Source organism: Oncorhynchus clarkii, chromosome 12 (assembly GCF_045791955.1).
Source record: "Oncorhynchus clarkii lewisi isolate Uvic-CL-2024 chromosome 12, UVic_Ocla_1.0, whole genome shotgun sequence".
Taxonomy (NCBI): Eukaryota; Metazoa; Chordata; class Actinopteri; order Salmoniformes; family Salmonidae; genus Oncorhynchus; species Oncorhynchus clarkii.
In genome coordinates this window covers 99,561,154-99,578,836 of record NC_092158.1, presented here as the reverse complement: position 1 = coordinate 99,578,836, position 17,683 = coordinate 99,561,154, and the positions used below count along the sequence as shown (strand labels likewise).

Genomic DNA, 17,683 nt, shown 5'->3' with positions numbered 1-17,683 from the left:
GTGTGTAATCTAAATGTTGTCTCTACTGTGTGTAATCTAAATGTTGTCTCTACTGTGTGTAATCTAAATGCCGTCTCTCTACTGTGTGTAATCTAAATGTCGTCTCTACACTGTGTAATATAAATGTCGTCTCTACACTGTGTAATATAAATGTTGTCTCTTTACTGTAATCTAAACAGGGAGGGGCGGGGGGGGGGGGGGGGGTGTGTGATGTTACCTCTTCTCTGTACTGGCTGTTGAGCCATATGGACTTAAAGCTCCTCCTGTTCTCAAAGTCTGTGATCTTCATCTTCAACTGAGAGGAGACAACATTAACAGTCAGTACACACACCCCCCCACAGGTACACCCCCACACCCACAGGTACACCCCCAATGTCAACCATTGTCCTATCGTGATTATGTACCCAGAAAACATTGCGGTGTACGAGGCCATCGCCCTTTATCGGACAGACACATTATAAAAATGTTTTAATATAGTAAAATAATAAGCTAAAAACAACAGTTGGGCTGTAGAGCAACATCTAATGCAACTGGACGAATCAAGATAATGTTGAAAGACCTAGGAGAATCACGAGGAAAGATAATGTAGTTGAAAGACCGGGAGAATCACGTGGAAAGATAATGTAGTTGAAAGACCGGGAGAATCACGTGGAAAGATCATGTAGTTGAAAGACCGGGAGAATCACGAGGAAAGATAATGTAGTTGAAAGACCGGGAGAATCACGAGGAAAGATAATGTAGTTGAAAGACCGGGAGACTCACGAGGAAAGATAATGTAGTTGAAAGCCTGGTCAGAGGCTAAGAGCAGGCCTTATATAATACTCCACACCACCTCCTGCTCCATGCTGAAGCTCCTCCACCACCAGAGATGATGATTATATTGAATTAGCTAACTTTGGATTTCCCCCCTAATGGTTAAGACCGGTAGGAAGTTCTGGAGAGAACTTCTCCTCTCCTCGGCCATGCAGGGTGGCAAAAGCGATCGCTTCTGGAACGATCAACTTTACGCTGTACATCTAAAAATGACTGTTCAACGTAAAACCAGGGTTAAATTGTAGCAGGTTTATCCAGATGAGAGACGTCTCTGATACTTCATGTTCAACAACAACATACGTTGTCAGTCATCTGATAAACCCTCGTATCAACACAAAGACATTTCAATCATTTGAAGGCTGAAGGTGTGCCAGATGACCTCTCGTTGGTCAGCGTGTGACGCTGGGCACAGTGCTCAGGTTGACTAGACTACCGATATTGTCTAGAGGTTTATTCTCCCAAGTTAAAAAACCCTGGAGGTCAATGACGGTGACATACTCAGGTCCACACGTCTTCTGTCACAGGAGATGAGGTGCAGAATGTAAAGACGACATGAAGAGGTTTTCCTGACTGATGGGTTTGGGGTCTGTCGACCGATGGGACTCGTATCTTAAACATCTGAATGGGGACTGATAGGAAGTGACTCGCTGCTCTGCTGTCTACCGAGAGCGACACCGTTCTTCACCGGGACGCGCCAGCCAAGTTCAAATAGACTCAGTCATCCGCTGTCACGTCGCCGTCAATGCTGACTGTCAATCATATCTCTCACACACACACCCCCCACACACACACACACACACCTGTTGGTAGTAGAGTTTCTTGGGTTGACGTGGTTTGAAGAACTGCAGCAAATCTCGGAGGGTTCCTTCATAGTTGTGTCTGAGAGGATTCCCAGGTCCGTCTCTGTACCTGCCCAGAGAGGAGAGGAGAGGGGGAGGAAAGAGGAGGAGGAGAGACAGAGGAAGGAGGAGAGACATAGGGAAGGGGGAGGAGAGAGAGGGAAGGGGGAGGAGAGAGAGGGAAGGAGGAGAAGAGAGTGAAGGAGGAGAAGAGAGTGAAGGAGAAGAGAGTGAAGGAGGACGAGAGAGAGAGGGGGAGGAAGAGAGAGAGAGGGGGAGGAAGAGAGAGGGAAGGAGGAGAGAGAGAGGGGGAAGAGAGAGGGAAGGAGGAGGAGCGAGAGAGGGAGTAGGACGAGAGAGAGAGGGACAGGTTACTCAACAAGTCAACTTGGGGCTTCAAACTTTTCATACTGTACTGCACACGTAAAACCGGAGTGTGTGTCCGTGTGTGTGACGGCAGTCCTACCCCTGGGACTTGAAGAACTGGAGGAGCATGGGATCTGTGTTCAACCTCTGAGCCACCGTCTTCGCCACCTGACAAGACAGGTTAAAGAGATTCTCCAGTACTTTTGTAAGGTGCAAGAAAGCAGTTGCTTTCAAACTACGGATTTCATGGCAAATTGAGGTAAGACAGTAATTCCGCTCATAGATTTTACATAACTATGAACAACAGTATGAACAACAAACACCTTGACACATCCAGCCCAAAGCAGTAGGTTCAAAAATACATTTAGTGGCCAAAGTACCGGAGCATGTCTTTAAACACACTAGCTTTATGGAACAATACCCAAAGTACCAGAGCATGTCTTTAAACACACTAGCTTTATGGAACAATACCCAACGTACCAGAGCATGTCTTTAAACACACTAGCTTTATGGAACAATACCCAAAGTACCGGAGCATGTCTTTAAACACACTAGCTTTATGGACCAATACCCAAAGTACCGGAGCATGTCTTTAAACACACTAGCTTTATGGAACAATACCCAACGTACCAGAGCATGTCTTTAAACACACTAGCTTTATGGAACAATACCCAACGTACCAGAGCATGTCTTTAAACACACTAGCTTTATGGAACAATACCCAACGTACCAGAGCATGTATTTAAACACACTAGCTTTATGGAACAATACCCAACGTACCAGAGCATGTCTTTAAACACACTAGCTTTATGGAACAATACCCAACGTACCAGAGCATGTCTAACAAAACAGACTAGCTTTATGGAACAATACCCAACGTACCGGAGCATGTCTTTAACAAAACAGACTAGCTTTATGGAACAATACCCAAAGTACCGGAGCATGTCTTTAAACACACTAGCTTTATGGAACAATACCCAACGTACCGGAGCATGTCTTTAAACACACTAGCTTTATGGAACAATACCCAACGTACCAGAGCATGTCTTTAAACACACTAGCTTTATGGAACAATACCCAGAGTACCAGAGCATGTCTTTAAACACACTAGCTTTATGGACCAATACCCAACGTACCAGAGCATGTCTTTAAACACACTAGCTTTATGGAACAATACCCAACGTACCAGAGCATGTCTTTAAACACACTAGCTTTATGGACCAATACCCAACGTACCAGAGCATGTCTTTAAACACACTAGCTTTATGGAACAATACCCAACGTACCAGAGCATGTCTTTAAACACACTAGCTTTATGGACCAATACCCAAAGTACCGGAGCATGTCTTTAAACACACTAGCTTTATGGACCAATACCCAAAGTACCAGAGCATGTCTTTAAACACACTAGCTTTATGGAACAATACCCAAAATGTTGAAGGAACGGCCACAATGCAAGACGGTGTGACCTCTTGCTGACCTGGTAGTTCATCCTGTTGGTAGTGTGTGTTACCTGGAAGTAGTTCATCCTGTTGGAGAGTGTGACGACAAAGCCGGGGTCGTTGTGGATGGTCTTGTCACAGAAGATAACGTCCACTCGGTGGTAGAGGTCCCGGAAGTAGTCCTTGGCTGTGGGCAGCTCACTGCTGTCGTTCTCTGGGTCGTCTCTGAGGAGAGGAGAGGACGAGACGAGACGAGAGGAGACGAGAGGAGACGAGAGGAGACGAGAGGAGACGAGACGAGACGAGAGGAGACAGGAAAAACAGACAGACATTAGCTGGGAGAGGCTAGTCAATGTGTTACTGAATTCTCCAAACACAATGAGTTGAGATGACCAGAACATTCTCTACGACAGGGCTCTCCATGTCGGTTCCCTCCTGTGGGTTGTTGTTAGATTCCCATGTTGGAATGACTTACTTCTGGAAGACGATGATGTCTCCGTCCATGAGCTCATCCAGGGCCTTGTCCAATGACACGTCGTAGTCCTGTATCCGCTCTGTTAAATTAGGCTTCACTTCCTGGAACACAGACACATGGGAGATGGAGGCTGTTTGTGTAGATGTGATAGACCTGGAGTTGGGTGTGTGTGTGTGTGGTTCACCAAGCCCGTTTACCAAACTCACGGTTTGGTACGTCTTGCGGTTTAGGGGTTTGGTACGTCTTGCGGTTTAGGGGTTTGGTTCGTATTGTGGTTTGGTTCGTCTTGCGGTTTAGGGGTTTGGTACGTCTTGCGGTTTAGGGGTTTGGTACGTCTTGCGGTTTAGGGGTTTGGTACGTCTTGCGGTTTAGGGGTTTGGTTCGTATTGTGGTTTAGGGGTTTGGTTCGTATTGTGGTTTAGGGGTTTGGTTCGTATTGTGGTTTAGGGGTTTGGTTCGTATTGTGGTTTAGGGGTTTGGTTCGTATTGTGGTTTAGGGGTTTGGTTCGTATTGTGGTTTAGGGGTTTGGTTCGTCTTGCGGTTTAGGGGTTTGGTTCGTATTGTGGTTTAGGGGTTTGGTTCGTATTGTGGTTTAGGGGTTTGGTTCGTATTGTGGTTAAGGGATTTGGTTCGTATTGTGGTTAAGGGGTTTGGTACGTATTGTGGTTAAGGGGTTTGGTTCGTATTGTGGTTAAGGGATTTGGTTCGTATTGTGGTTAAGGGGTTTGGTACGTATTGTGGTTTAGGGGTTTGGTACGTATTGTGGTTTAGGGGTTTGGTTCGTATTGCGGTTTAGGGGTTTGGTTCGTATTGTGGTTTGGGGGTTTGGTTCGTATTGTGGTTTAGGGGTTTGGTTCGTATTGTGGTTTAGGGGTTTGGTTCGTATTGTGGTTTAGGGGTTTGGTTCGTATTGTGGTTTGGGGGTTTGGTTCGTATTGTGGTTTAGGGGTTTGGTTCGTATTGTGGTTTGGGGGTTTGGTTCGTATTGTGGTTTGGGGGTTTGGTTCGTATTGTGGTTTAGGGGTTTGGTTCGTATTGTGGTTTAGGGGTTTGGTTCAGTGCAGCAGGAAAATGAAATAGCAACAGTTACTGCAGTAAATGTTTGTTTTGTCAAAAGATGTTAAACCCAGGAAGAGATAATGAGTCAAATGAAGGACCTTCGGAAAAAAATAGTCCCCAACAATGGTTAAACCACAGCAGGGAAACATTTGAGGTCAGGAACAAATTATGTTGACATTTTTGGGTGTAATTACTCTTCAATTTAGGCGTGCACCACCCAGTGTAGAGGACTAGTGGTCTGGTTTACCACCCAGTGTAGAGGACTAGTGGTCTGGTTTACCACCCAGTGTAGAGGACTAGTGGTCTGGTTTACCACCCAGTGTAGAGGACTAGTGGTCTGGTTTACCACCCAGTGTAGAGGACTAGTGGTCTGGTTTACCACCCAGTGTAGAGGACTAGTGGTCTGGTTTAGCACCCAGTGTAGAGGACTAGTGGTCTGATTTACCACCCAGTGTAGAGGACTAGTGGTCTGATTTACCACCCAGTGTAGAGGACTAGTGGTCTGGTTTACCACCCAGTGTAGAGGACTAGTGGTCTGGTTTACCACCCAGTGTAGAGGACTAGTGGTCTGGTTTACCACCCAGTGTAGAGGACTAGTGGTCTGGTTTACCACCCAGTGTAGAGGACTAGTGGTCTGATGTACCACCCAGTGTAGAGGACTAGTGGTCTGATTTACCACCCAGTGTAGAAGACTAGTGGTCTGATTTACCACCCAGTGTAGAAGACTAGTGGTCTGATTTACCACCCAGTGTAGAGGACTAGTGGTCTGGTTTACCACCCAGTGTAGAGGACTAGTGGTTTGATTTACCACCCAGTGTAGAGGACTAGTGGTCTGGTTTACCACCCAGTGTAGAGGACTAGTGGTCTGGTTTACCACCCAGTGTAGAGGACTAGTGGTTTGATTTACCACCCAGTGTAGAGGACTAGTGGTCTGATTTACCACCCAGTGTAGAGGACTAGTGGTCTGATTTACCACCCAGTGTAGAAGACTAGTGGTCTGATTTACCACCCAGTGTAGAGGACTAGTGGTCTGATTTACCACCCAGTGTAGAGGACTAGTGGTCTGATTTACCACCCAGTGTAGAGGACTAGTGGTCTGATTTACCACCCAGTGTAGAGGACTAGTGGTCTGATTTACCACCCAGTGTAGAGGACTAGTGGTCTGGTTTTACCACCCAGTGTAGAGGACTAGTGGTCTGATTTACCACCCAGTGTAGAGGACTAGTGGTCTGATATACCACCCAGTGTAGAGGACTAGTGGTCTGATTTACCACCCAGTGTAGAGGACTAGTGGTCTGATTTACCACCCAGTGTAGAGGACTAGTGGTCTGGTTTACCACCCAGTGTAGAGGACTAGTTGTCTGGTTTACCACCCAGTGTAGAGGACTAGTGGTCTGGTTTACCACCCAGTGTAGAGGACTAGTGGTCTGATTTACCACCCAGTGTAGAGGACTAGTGGTCTGATTTACCACCCAGTGTAGAGGACTAGTGGTCTGATTTACCACCCAGTGTAGAGGACTAGTGGTCTGGTTTACCACCCAGTGTAGAGGACTAGTGGTCTGATTTACCACCCAGTGTAGAGGACTAGTGGTCTGATTTACCACCCAGTGTAGAGGACTAGTAGTCTGGTTTACCACCCAGTGTAGAGGACTAGTGGTCTGGTTTACCACCCAGTGTAGAGGACTAGTGGTCTGATTTACCACCCAGTGTAGAGAACTAGTGGTAGAGGACTAGTGGTCTGGTTTACCACCCAGTGTAGAGGACTAGTGGTCTGGTTTACCACCCAGTGTAGAGGACTAGTGGTCTGGTTTACCACCCAGTGTAGAGGACTAGTGGTCTGGTTTACCACCCAGTGTAGAGGACTAGTGGTCTGATTTACCACCCAGTGTAGAGGACTAGTGGTCTGATTTACCACCCAGTGTAGAGGACTAGTGGTCTGGTTTACCACCCAGTGTAGAGGACTAGTGGTCTGATTTACCACCCAGTGTAGAGGACTAGTGGTCTGATTTACCACCCAGTGTAGAGGACTAGTGGTCTGATTTACCACCCAGTGTAGAGGACTAGTGGTCTGATTTACCACCCAGTGTAGAGGACTAGTGGTCTGATTTACTGAAGGTTTACCACCCAGTGTAGAGGACTAGTGGTTTGATTTACCACCCAGTGTAGAGGACTAGTGGTCTGGTTTACCACCCAGTGTAGAGGACTAGTGGTCTGATTTACCACCCAGTGTAGAGGACTAGTGGTTTGATTTACCACCCAGTGTAGAGGACTAGTGGCCTCTACATAGTAGAGGGACTGGTGTGGGTGGGTGTGTGTGTGTGTGTGTGTGTGTTCACCTCATAGAGGATAAGGCTGGTCTCCTGTTGAAAGCCTGCTCTCTCACACATGACGGGCAGCAGGTCTCCTGGTAGAGAAAACAACGTACATTTAACACTCCTTCACACACACACCTCAACTCTAATACTACTCCACACCTACCACAGGGTTCTCCTCAGGATTTAACAAGGAGGTGCTGCTGAGTAAGGAGGGGGAGGCCTAACTGAACCACCCCCCTCTAACTGAACCCCCCCCCCACTCTAACTGAAACCCCCCCCCACTCTAACTGAACCCCCCCCCACTCTAACTGAACCCCCCCCCACTCTAACTGACCCCCCCCCCACTCTAACTGAACCCCCCCCCCACTCTAACTGAACCCTCCCCCACTCTAACTGAACCCTCCCCCACTCTAACTGACCCCCCCCCACTCTAACTGAACTCCCCCCCCCCACTCTAACTGAACTCCCCCCCCCCCACTCTAACTGAACCCCCCCCCCCCTCTAACTGAACCCCCCCCTCTAACTGAACCCCCCCCCCACTCTAACTGACCCCCCCCCCCCCACTCTAACTGAACCCCCCCCCCACTCTAACTGAAACCCCCCCCCACTCTAACTGAAACCCCCCTCTCTAACTGAAACCCCCCCTCTCTAACTGAACCCCCCCTCTCTAACTGAACCCCCCCCCCTCTAACTGAACCCCCCCCCCCTCTAACTGAACCCCCCCCCCCTCTAACTGAACCCCCCCCCCTCTAACTGAACCCCCCCCCCTCTAACTGAAACCCCCCCCACTAACTGAAACCCCCCCCTCTAACTGAACCCCCCCCCCTCTAACTGAACCCCCCCCCCCTCTAACTGAAACCCCCCCCTCTAACTGAAACCCCCCCTCCATTTCCTGCACTCTAGGAGGCTTAAATAACAAAAGCGAAACAATTCAATTGAAACAATTCAATTGAAACACGTACGTATTTTACAGGATATAGCAGTGTAGATATGTCCACAATAATTTAAGCTTCTGCTTTTGGGATCATACATCTTCAAGAACAGCATGACGTCGTCTGAAAAGAGAAGAGAGAGTGTGAGGACGATCATTATTTATTAAAACAAAAAATGACCATCTATTTTTACTTGACCACAGTTATGTAAAAAAATAGTCACGGTCTGTGATAATTGGGTAATAGTCACGGTCTGTGATAATTGGGTAATAGTCACGGTCTGTGATAATTGGGTAATAGTCACGGTCTGTGATAATTGGGTAATAGTCACGGTCTGTGATAATTGGGTAATAGTCACGGTCTGTGATAATTGGGTAATGGTCACAGTCTGTGATAATTGGGTAATGGTCACAGTCTGTGATAATTGGGTAATAGTCTGAACTCACGGTCTGTGATAATTGGGTAATAGTCACGGTCTGTGATAATTGGGTAATAGTCACGGTCTGTGATAATTGGGTAATAGTCACGGTCTGTGATAATTGGGTAATAGTCACGGTCTGTGATAATTGGGTAATAGTCACGGTCTGTGATAATTGGGTAATAGTCACGGTCTGTGATAATTGGGTAATAGTCACGGTCTGTGATAATTGGGTAATAGTCACGGTCTGTGATAATTGGGTAATAGTCACGGTCTGTGATAATTGGGTAATAGTCACGGTCTGTGATAATTGGGTAATAGTCACGGTCTGTGATAATTGGGTAATAGTCACGGTCTGTGATAATTGGGTAATAGTCACGGTCTGTGATAATTGGGTAATAGTCACGGTCTGTGATAATTGGGTAATTAGTCATGGTCTGTGATAATTGGGTAATAGTCATGGTCTGTGATAATTGGGTAATAGTCACGGTCTGTGATAATTGGGTAATAGTCACGGTCTGTGATAATTGGGTAATAGTCACGGTCTGTGATAATTGGGTAATAGTCACGGTCTGTGATAATTGGGTAATAGTCACGGTCTGTGATAATTGGGTAATAGTCACGGCCTGTGATAATTGGGTAATAGTCATGGTCTGTGATAATTGGGTAATAGTCACGGCCTGTGATAATTGGGTAATAGTCACGGCCTGTGATAATTGGGTAATAGTCACGGCCTGTGATAATTGGGTAATAGTCATGGTCTGTGATAATTGGGTAATAGTCATGGTCTGTGATAATTGGGTAATAGTCACGGCCTGTGATAATTGGCTAATAGTCACAGTCTGTGATAATTGGGTAATAGTCACAGTCTGTGATAATTGGGTAATAGTCACGGTCTGTGATAATTGGGTAATAGTCTGAACTCACGGTCTGTGATAATTGGGTAATAGTCACGGTCTGTGATAATTGGGTAATAGTCACGGTCTGTGATAATTGGGTAATGGTCTGAACTCACGGTCTGTGATAATTGGGCAATGGTCTGAACTCACGGTCTGTGATAATTGGGCAATGGTCAGTCTGTGATAATTGGGTAATAGTCACGGTCTGTGATAATTGGGTAACAGTCTGAACTCACGGTCTGTGATAATTGGGTAATGGTCTGAACTCACGGTCTTTGTCGAACTTGGGTAATGGTCTGAACTCACGGTCTTTGTCGAACTTGGGTAACGTTGCTCCGCTGGCAGCCATCTCAGGATCCACTGTCTCCAAAAATATAGTCCAGGGATTCTCGTTGTCGCTCAAGTCTATCATCTGGGGAGAATACACACACACACACACACACACACAGGGTTACACACACACACAGGGTTACACACACACACACAGGGTTACACACACACACACAGGGTTACACAGACACCAGTCCCTCTACTGTCTTCCAAGAGACGACATGACAGTTTCCAGGACAACCTGGTGGTTGTGTTACTCACAGACTTGCTGCAGTCTGCCTCGTAGTCCAGCATGGCAGGTCTCTTGGTGCCGTTGCTCCGGGCCTGCATGGGCCACAGCCTCATCTGGTCCTGTGGGAATCCCTGTAGCACATCAATACACTGTCAGACTGGGCCTACACACAAGCAAGGTTCCTCTCCAGGGTTCTTACTTCAACGTCCTCCGGGAGAAGTAGAACCGTGGTGGAACAGCAGGTTAAAAAGGTTAACAGAGGAGAGGACAGCAACACACAGAGAGACTGAGACAGAGAGAAGACAGGAACAGGGAGAGACAGGAACAGAGAGAGAGAGAAACAGAGAGAAGACAGGAACAGAGATAGAGAGAAACAGAGATAGAGACAGAGAGAAGACAGGAACAGAGAGAGAGAGAGAGACAGAGAAGACAGGAACAGAGAGAGAGAGAAACAGAGAGAGAGAGAGAGAGAGAGAGAGAGAGAGAGAGAGAGAGAGAGAGAGAGAGAGAGAGAGAGAGAGAGAGAGAGAGAGACAAGACAGGAACAGAGAGAGACAGAGAGGAGACAGGAGTCTCACCATGGTCTGGGAGAGATTCTGGACAAACTCCTGCAGCGTGGAACTCTTCAGGACCTTGAACACAGTGTACTTCACCTTCTCCTCATCATACATGTCATTACCCTGGTGACCACAGAACTGGTCCTCTGTCACAATCTGGGAGGAGAGAGAGAGGAGAAGGAGAGGAGAGGGAGAGAAGGAGAGCGGAGGAGGAAGAGAGAGAGGGCGAGGAGAGCGGAGGAGGAAGAGAGAGAGGGCGAGGAGAGTGGAGGAGGAAGAGAGAGAGGGCGAGGAGAGCAGAGGAGGAAGAGAGAGAGGGCGAGGAGAGCAGAGGAGGAAGAGAGAGGGCGAGGAGAGCGGAGGAGAGAGAGAAAGGAGGAAGAGAGAGGGCGAGGAGAGCGGAGGAGAGCGGGAGGAGGAAGAGAGAGAGGGCGAGGAGAGAGGGAGGAGGAAGAGAGAGGGCGAGGAGAGCGGAGGAGAGAGAGAAAGGAGGAGAGAGAGGGTGATGGGGGAGACAGAGGGCGAGGAGAGCGGAGGAGAGAGAGAAAGGAGGAGAGAGAGGGTGATGGGGAGACAGAGGGCGAGGAGAGCGGAGGAGAGCGGGAGGAGGAAGAGAGAGAGGGCGAGGAGAGAGGGAGGAGGAAGAGAGAGAGGGCGAGGAGAGCGGAGGAGAGAGAGAAAGGAGGAGAGCGGGAGGAGGAAGAGAGAGAGGGCGAGGAGAGCCGAGGAGAGAGAGAAAGGAGGAGAGAGAGGGTGATGGGGGAGACAGAGGGAGGGGGAAGAGAGCGAGACAAGTGATTCAGAACAACAACATTCTCCAAAAGCTGTTCTGTTATCTGGACCTGTGACTTGGGGGGGCTCCAAGCCTTACCTGGACCTGCATGTAGAGATGGGCCTCCTGCCGCTCCTTCCTCTTCTGAGCCTCAACCCTCTTCTCCTCCTGAAGCCTCTCCACCAGCTGCTGGGGGATGTCCACGTCGTTTACAGCCAGCAGCACCTCACCTGGAGGGAGATGGGTAAACACAGGGTTACCTAACAATACCTCACCTGGGGGGAGATGGGTAAACACAGGGTTACCTAACAATACCTCACCTGGGGGGAGAACACAGGGTTACCTAACAATACCTCACCTGGGGGGAGAACACAGGGTTACCTAACAATACCTCACCTGGAGGGAGAACACAGGGTTACCTAACAATACCTCACCTGGGGGAGATGAGTAAACACAGGGTTACCTAACAATACCTCACCTGGGGGGAGAACACAGGGTTACCTAACAATACCTCACCTGGGGGAGATGAGTAAACACAGGGTTACCTAACAATACCTCACCTGGGGGGAGAACACAGGGTTACCTAACAATACCTCACCTGGAGGGAGAACACAGGGTTACCTAACAATACCTCACCTGGAGGGAGAACACAGGGTTACCTAACAATACCTCACCTGGAGGGAGAACACAGGGTTACCTAACAATACCTCACCTGGAGGGAGAACACATGGTTACCTAACAATACCTCACCTGGGGGAGATGAGTAAACACAGGGTTACCTAACAATACCTCACCTGGAGGGAGAACACAGGGTTACCTAACAATACCTCACCTGGAGGGGGAACACAGGGTTACCTAACAATACCTCACCTGGAGGGGGAACACAGGGTTACCTAACAATACCTCACCTGGAGGGGGAACACAGGGTTACCTAACAATACCTCACCTGGAGGGAGAACACAGGGTTACCTAACAATACCTCACCTGGAGGGGGAACACAGGGTTACCTAACAATACCTCACCTGGAGGGAGAACACAGGGTTACCTAACAATACCTCACCTGGAGGGAGAACACAGGGTTACCTAACAATACCTCACCTGGAGGAAGAACACAGGGTTACCTAACAATACCTCACCTGGAGGGAGAACACAGGGTTACCTAACAATACCTCACCTGGAGGGAGAACACATGGTTACCTAACAATACCTCACCTGGGGGAGATAGGTAACCCTGTGTTTACCCAACAATACCTCACCTGGAGGGAGAACACAGGGTTATCTAATCATGTGCTACAAAAGGTAGTATAAGGCTTCATAGCATTGGCTTAGTGAGTGATCAGGCTTCATAGAGCAAAAATTCACCACCACAAGGTGACTTACTGAGTCGTAAAGCACCACAAGGTGACTTACTGAGTCGTAAAGCACCACAAGGTGACTTACTGAGTCGTAAAGCACCACAAGGTGACTTACTGAGTCGTAAACCACCACAAGGTGACTTACTGAGTCGTAAACCACCACAAGGTGACTTACTGAGTCGTAAACCACCACAAGGTGACTTACTGAGTCGTAAACCACCACAAGGTGACTTACTGAGTCGTAAACCACCACAAGGTGACTTACTGAGTCGTAAACCACCACAAGGTGACTTACTGAGTCGTAAACCACCACAAGGTGACTTACTGAGTCGTAAACCACCACAAGGTGACTTACTGAGTCGTAAACCACCACAAGGTGACTTACTGAGTCGTAAACCACCACAAGGTGACTTACTGAGTCGTAAACCACCACAAGGTGACTTACTGAGTCGTAAACCACCACAAGGTGACTTACTGAGTCGTAAACCACCACAAGGTGACTTACTGAGTCGTAAACCACCACACAGGGTTACATCATTTCTCAGGACACGTGAGCAGTGTTGGTGACTTACTGAGTTATAAAGCACCACAAGGTGACTTACTGAGTTATAAAGCACCACAAGGTGACTTACTGAGTTATAAAGCACCACAAGGTGACTTACTGAGTTATAAAGCACCACAAGGTGACTTACTGAGTTATAAAGCACCACAAGGTGACTTACTGAGTTATAAAGCACCACAAGGTGACTTACTGAGTTATAAAGCACCACAAGGTGACTTACTGAGTTATAAAGCACCACAAGGTGACTTACTGAGTTATAAAGCACCACAAGGTGACTTGCTGAGTTATAAAGCACCACAAGGTGACTTGCTGAGTTATAAAGCACCACAAGGTGACTTACTGAGTTATAAACCACCACAAGGTGACTTACTGAGTTATAAACCACCACAAGGTGACTTACTGAGTTATAAACCACCACAAGGTGACTTACTGAGTTGTAAACCACCACAAGGTGACTTACTGAGTGGTAAAGCACCACAAGGTGACTTACTGAGTTATAAAGCACCACAAGGTGACTTACTGAGTTATAAAGCACCACAAGGTGACTTACTGAGTTTGGACTCGCGGATGTACACCAGCATGTAAGCGTTGGTGCAGTGACGTACTGACAGGTCGTCGTCATGGCCACCGTAGTTGTGTTCAATGGCTTCCTCCTTGGTGCACCGTGACACCACGTCATCATCAAACTTACACCACTGGAGAGGAAGGGGAGAGGGAGAGAGAGACAGATGTACCTTATTAAGAAAACAGTTTTATGTACCGTCATTGTATCATTTCTCAGGACACGTGAGCAGAGTGTTGGCTGCATATTATGACATCATCTTTCAGGACACGTTAGCAGAGTGTTGGCTGCATATTATGACATAATCTCTCAGGACACGTGAGCAGAGTGTTGGCTGCATATTATGACATCATCTCTCAGGACACGTGAGCAGAGTGTTGGCTGCATATTATGACATCATTTCTCAGGACACGTGAGCAGAGTGTTGGCTGCATATTATGACATCATTTCTCAGGACACGTGAGCAGAGTGTTGGCTGCATATTATGACATCATCTCTCAGGACACGTGAGCAGAGAGTTGGCTGCATATTATGACATCATTTCTCAGGACACATGAGCAGAGTGTTGGCTTTACATTATGACATAATTTCTCAGGACACGTGAGCAGAGTGTTGGCTGCACATTATGACATCATTTCTCAGGACACGTGAGCAGAGTGTTGGCTTTACATTATGACATAATTTCTCAGGACACGTGAGCAGAGTGTTGGCTGCACATTATGACATCATTTCTCAGGACACGTGAGCAGAGTGTTGGCTTTACATTATGACATAATTTCTCAGGACACGTGAGCAGAGTGTTGGCTGCACATTATGACATCATTTCTCAGGACACGTGAGCAGAGTGTTGGCTGCATATTATGACATCATTTCTCAGGACACGTGAGCAGAGTGTTGGCTGCATATTATGACATCATTTCCCCTTTACTGTGTTAATAACATGATAAAACACCTTTCAGGTTGACAAAACAACAGCAGTTCTTACACCCCATTAATGATCCAATATACTACTGCTAACTGATTGGTGGGTTGGGGGACTCACGATGGGCTCCTTGACGCTGACTTTTCCGTCTCCTTTGGGGTTGAGGTAGACAACATAGTGTCCTCCGTGGTTGTCTCCACTGTGGACCAGCACGGCATGCAGGATGTAGTTGGCCGGGTCCTTAGAGTCAGTCTTCTGGAGAAACTCATCCAGGGGAAGCTGCTCCGGAAACTCAAACCTGGGAGGGAGGGGAGACAGAGGAGAGACAGAGGAGAGAGAGAGGAGGGGGAGGAGAGACAGGAGAGGAGAGACAGAGGAGAGAGAGAGGAGGGGGAGGAGAGACAGGAGAGGAGGGGGAGGAGAGACAGGAGAGGAGGGGGAGGAGAGACAGGAGAGGAGGGGGAGGAGAGACAGGAGAGGAGGGGGAGGAGAGACAGGAGAGGAGGGGGAGGAGAGACAGGAGAGGAGGGGGAGGAGAGACAGGAGAGGAGGGGGAGGAGAGACAGGAGAGGAGGGGGAGGAGAGACAGGAGAGGAGGGGGAGGAGAGACAGGAGAGGAGGGGGAGGAGAGACAGGAGAGGAAAGGGACGAGACACAGACACACAGAGTGGGGGACGAGACAGAGAGGGGGACGAGACAGAGAGGGGGACGAGACAGAGAGGGGGACGAGACAGAGAGGAAGGAAAGGTGTTTTTGTGATCAGTATTATGGTCTCCATGTTCCTCCTGTGTTGTAGCTTCAATATGAGCTCCATTCAGGACATCAGACTCCCTGGTGAAGCAGACAGGAATGTGCTGTGTTACCCCTGTGGGGCTTTGACCTACACAGGGGGGGTCAGTTACCGTGACCTACACAGGGGGGGTTAAGTTACCGTGACCTACACTGGGGGGGTTAAGTTACCATGACCTACACTGGGGGGGTTAAGTTACCATGACCTACACTGGGGGGGTTAAGTTACCATGACCTACACTGGGGGGGTTAAGTTACCATGACCTACACTGGGGGGGGGTCAGTTACCGTGACCTACACTGGGGGGGTTAAGTTACCATGACCTACACTGGGGGGGTTAAGTTACCATGACCTACACTGGGGGGGTTAAGTTACCATGACCTACGCTGGGGGGGTTAAGTTACCATGACCTACACTGGGGGGGTCAGTTACCGTGACCTACACTGGGGGGGTTAAGTTACCATGACCTACACTGGGGGGGTTAAGTTACCATGACCTACGCTGGGGGGGTTAAGTTACCATGACCTACACTGGGGGGTCAGTTACCGTGACCTACACTGGGGGGGTTAAGTTACCATGACCTACACTGGGGGGGGGGTTAAGTTACCATGACCTACACTGGGGGGGTTAAGTAACCATGACCTACACTGGGGGGGTTAAGTTACCATGACCTACACTGGGGGGGTTAAGTTACTATGACCTACACTGGGGGGGGGGGGGGTTAAGTTACCATGACCTACACTGGGGGGGTTAAGTTACTATGACCTACACTGGGGGGGGGGGGGGGGGGGTTAAGTTACCATGACCTGCAATGGGGGGGGGGTGTTAAGTTACCATGACCTGCACTGGGGGGGGTTAAGTTACCATGACCTACACTGGGGGGGTTAAGTTACCATGACCTACACTGGGGGGGGGTCAGTTACCATGACCTACACTGGGGGGGTTAAGTTACCATGACCTACACTGGGGGGGTTAAGTTACCATGACCTACACTGGGGGGGTTAAGTTACCATGACCTACACTGGGGGGGGTTAAGTTACCATGACCTACACTGGGGGGGGTTAAGTTACCATGACCTACACTGGGGGGGTTAAGTTACCATGACCTACACTGGGGGGGTTAAGTTACCATGACCTACACTGGGGGGGTTAAGTTACCATGACCTACACTGGGGGGGGGGGGGGGTTAAGTTACCATGACCTACACTGGGGGGGGGGTAAGTTACTATGACCTACACTGGGGGGGGTTAAGTTACCATGACCTGCAATGGGGGGGGGGGGGGGGGGGGGGGGGGTGTGTTAAGTTACCATGACCTGCACTGGGGGGGGGTTAAGTTACCATGACCTACACTGGGGGGGTTAAGTTACCATGACCTACACTGGGGGGGGTAAGTTACCGTGACCTACACTGGGGGGGTTAAGTTACCATGACCTGCAATGGGGGGGGGGGGGGGGGGGGTGTGTTAAGTTACCATGACCTGCACTGGGGGGGGGGTTAAGTTACCATGACCTACACTGGGGGGGTTAAGTTACCATGACCTACACTGGGGGGGGTCAGTTACCGTGACCTACACTGGGGGGGTTAAGTTACCATGACCTACACTGGGGGGGTTAAGTTACCATGACCTACACTGGGGGGGGGGGGGGTTAAGTTACCATGACCTGCAATGGGGGGGGGGGGGGGTGTTAAGTTACCATGACCTACACTGGGGGGGGGGGGGGTTAAGTTACCATGACCTACACTGAGTTGACAAAACATTATGAACACCTGCTCTTTCCATGACATAGACTGACCAGGTGAATACAGGTGAAAGATATGATCCCTTATTGATGTCACTTGTTAAATCCACTTCAATCAGTGTAGATGAAGGGGAGGAGACGGGGTTAAAGAATGTTTTTTAAGCCTTGAGACAATTGAGACATGGATTGTGTGTGTGTTCCATTCAGAGGGTGACAACATATTAGTGACTTTGAACGGGGTAGGGTAGTAGGTGCCAGGCACACCGGTTTGTGTCAAGAACTGCAACGCTGCTGGGTTTTACCA

At 48.7% G+C, this 17,683-nt stretch overlaps 1 protein-coding gene across 2 annotated transcripts in view; it reads right to left on the bottom strand.

The window, feature by feature from the left end:
- Window positions 1-17,683, bottom strand: part of LOC139421720 (ubiquitin carboxyl-terminal hydrolase 7) — a 73,541-nt gene that overhangs the window by 14,942 nt on the left and 40,916 nt on the right. Inside the window, exons 13-25 of one of the 2 annotated variants that reach the window (XM_071172834.1) lie at window positions 14,972-15,149; window positions 13,918-14,062; window positions 11,550-11,680; window positions 10,700-10,834; window positions 10,151-10,252; window positions 9,866-9,971; window positions 8,273-8,365; window positions 7,332-7,399; window positions 3,936-4,036; window positions 3,532-3,685; window positions 2,119-2,186; window positions 1,614-1,722; window positions 218-295 (exon numbers count right to left, since the gene is read on the bottom strand). In XM_071172834.1, coding sequence (XP_071028935.1) covers window positions 218-295; window positions 1,614-1,722; window positions 2,119-2,186; window positions 3,532-3,685; window positions 3,936-4,036; window positions 7,332-7,399; window positions 8,273-8,365; window positions 9,866-9,971; window positions 10,151-10,252; window positions 10,700-10,834; window positions 11,550-11,680; window positions 13,918-14,062; window positions 14,972-15,149 — 1,468 coding nt within the window. The remainder of the gene's footprint in view (window positions 1-217; window positions 296-1,613; window positions 1,723-2,118; window positions 2,187-3,531; window positions 3,686-3,935; window positions 4,037-7,331; window positions 7,400-8,272; window positions 8,366-9,865; window positions 9,972-10,150; window positions 10,253-10,699; window positions 10,835-11,549; window positions 11,681-13,917; window positions 14,063-14,971; window positions 15,150-17,683) is intronic. The other variant, XM_071172835.1, reaches the window with a different exon arrangement.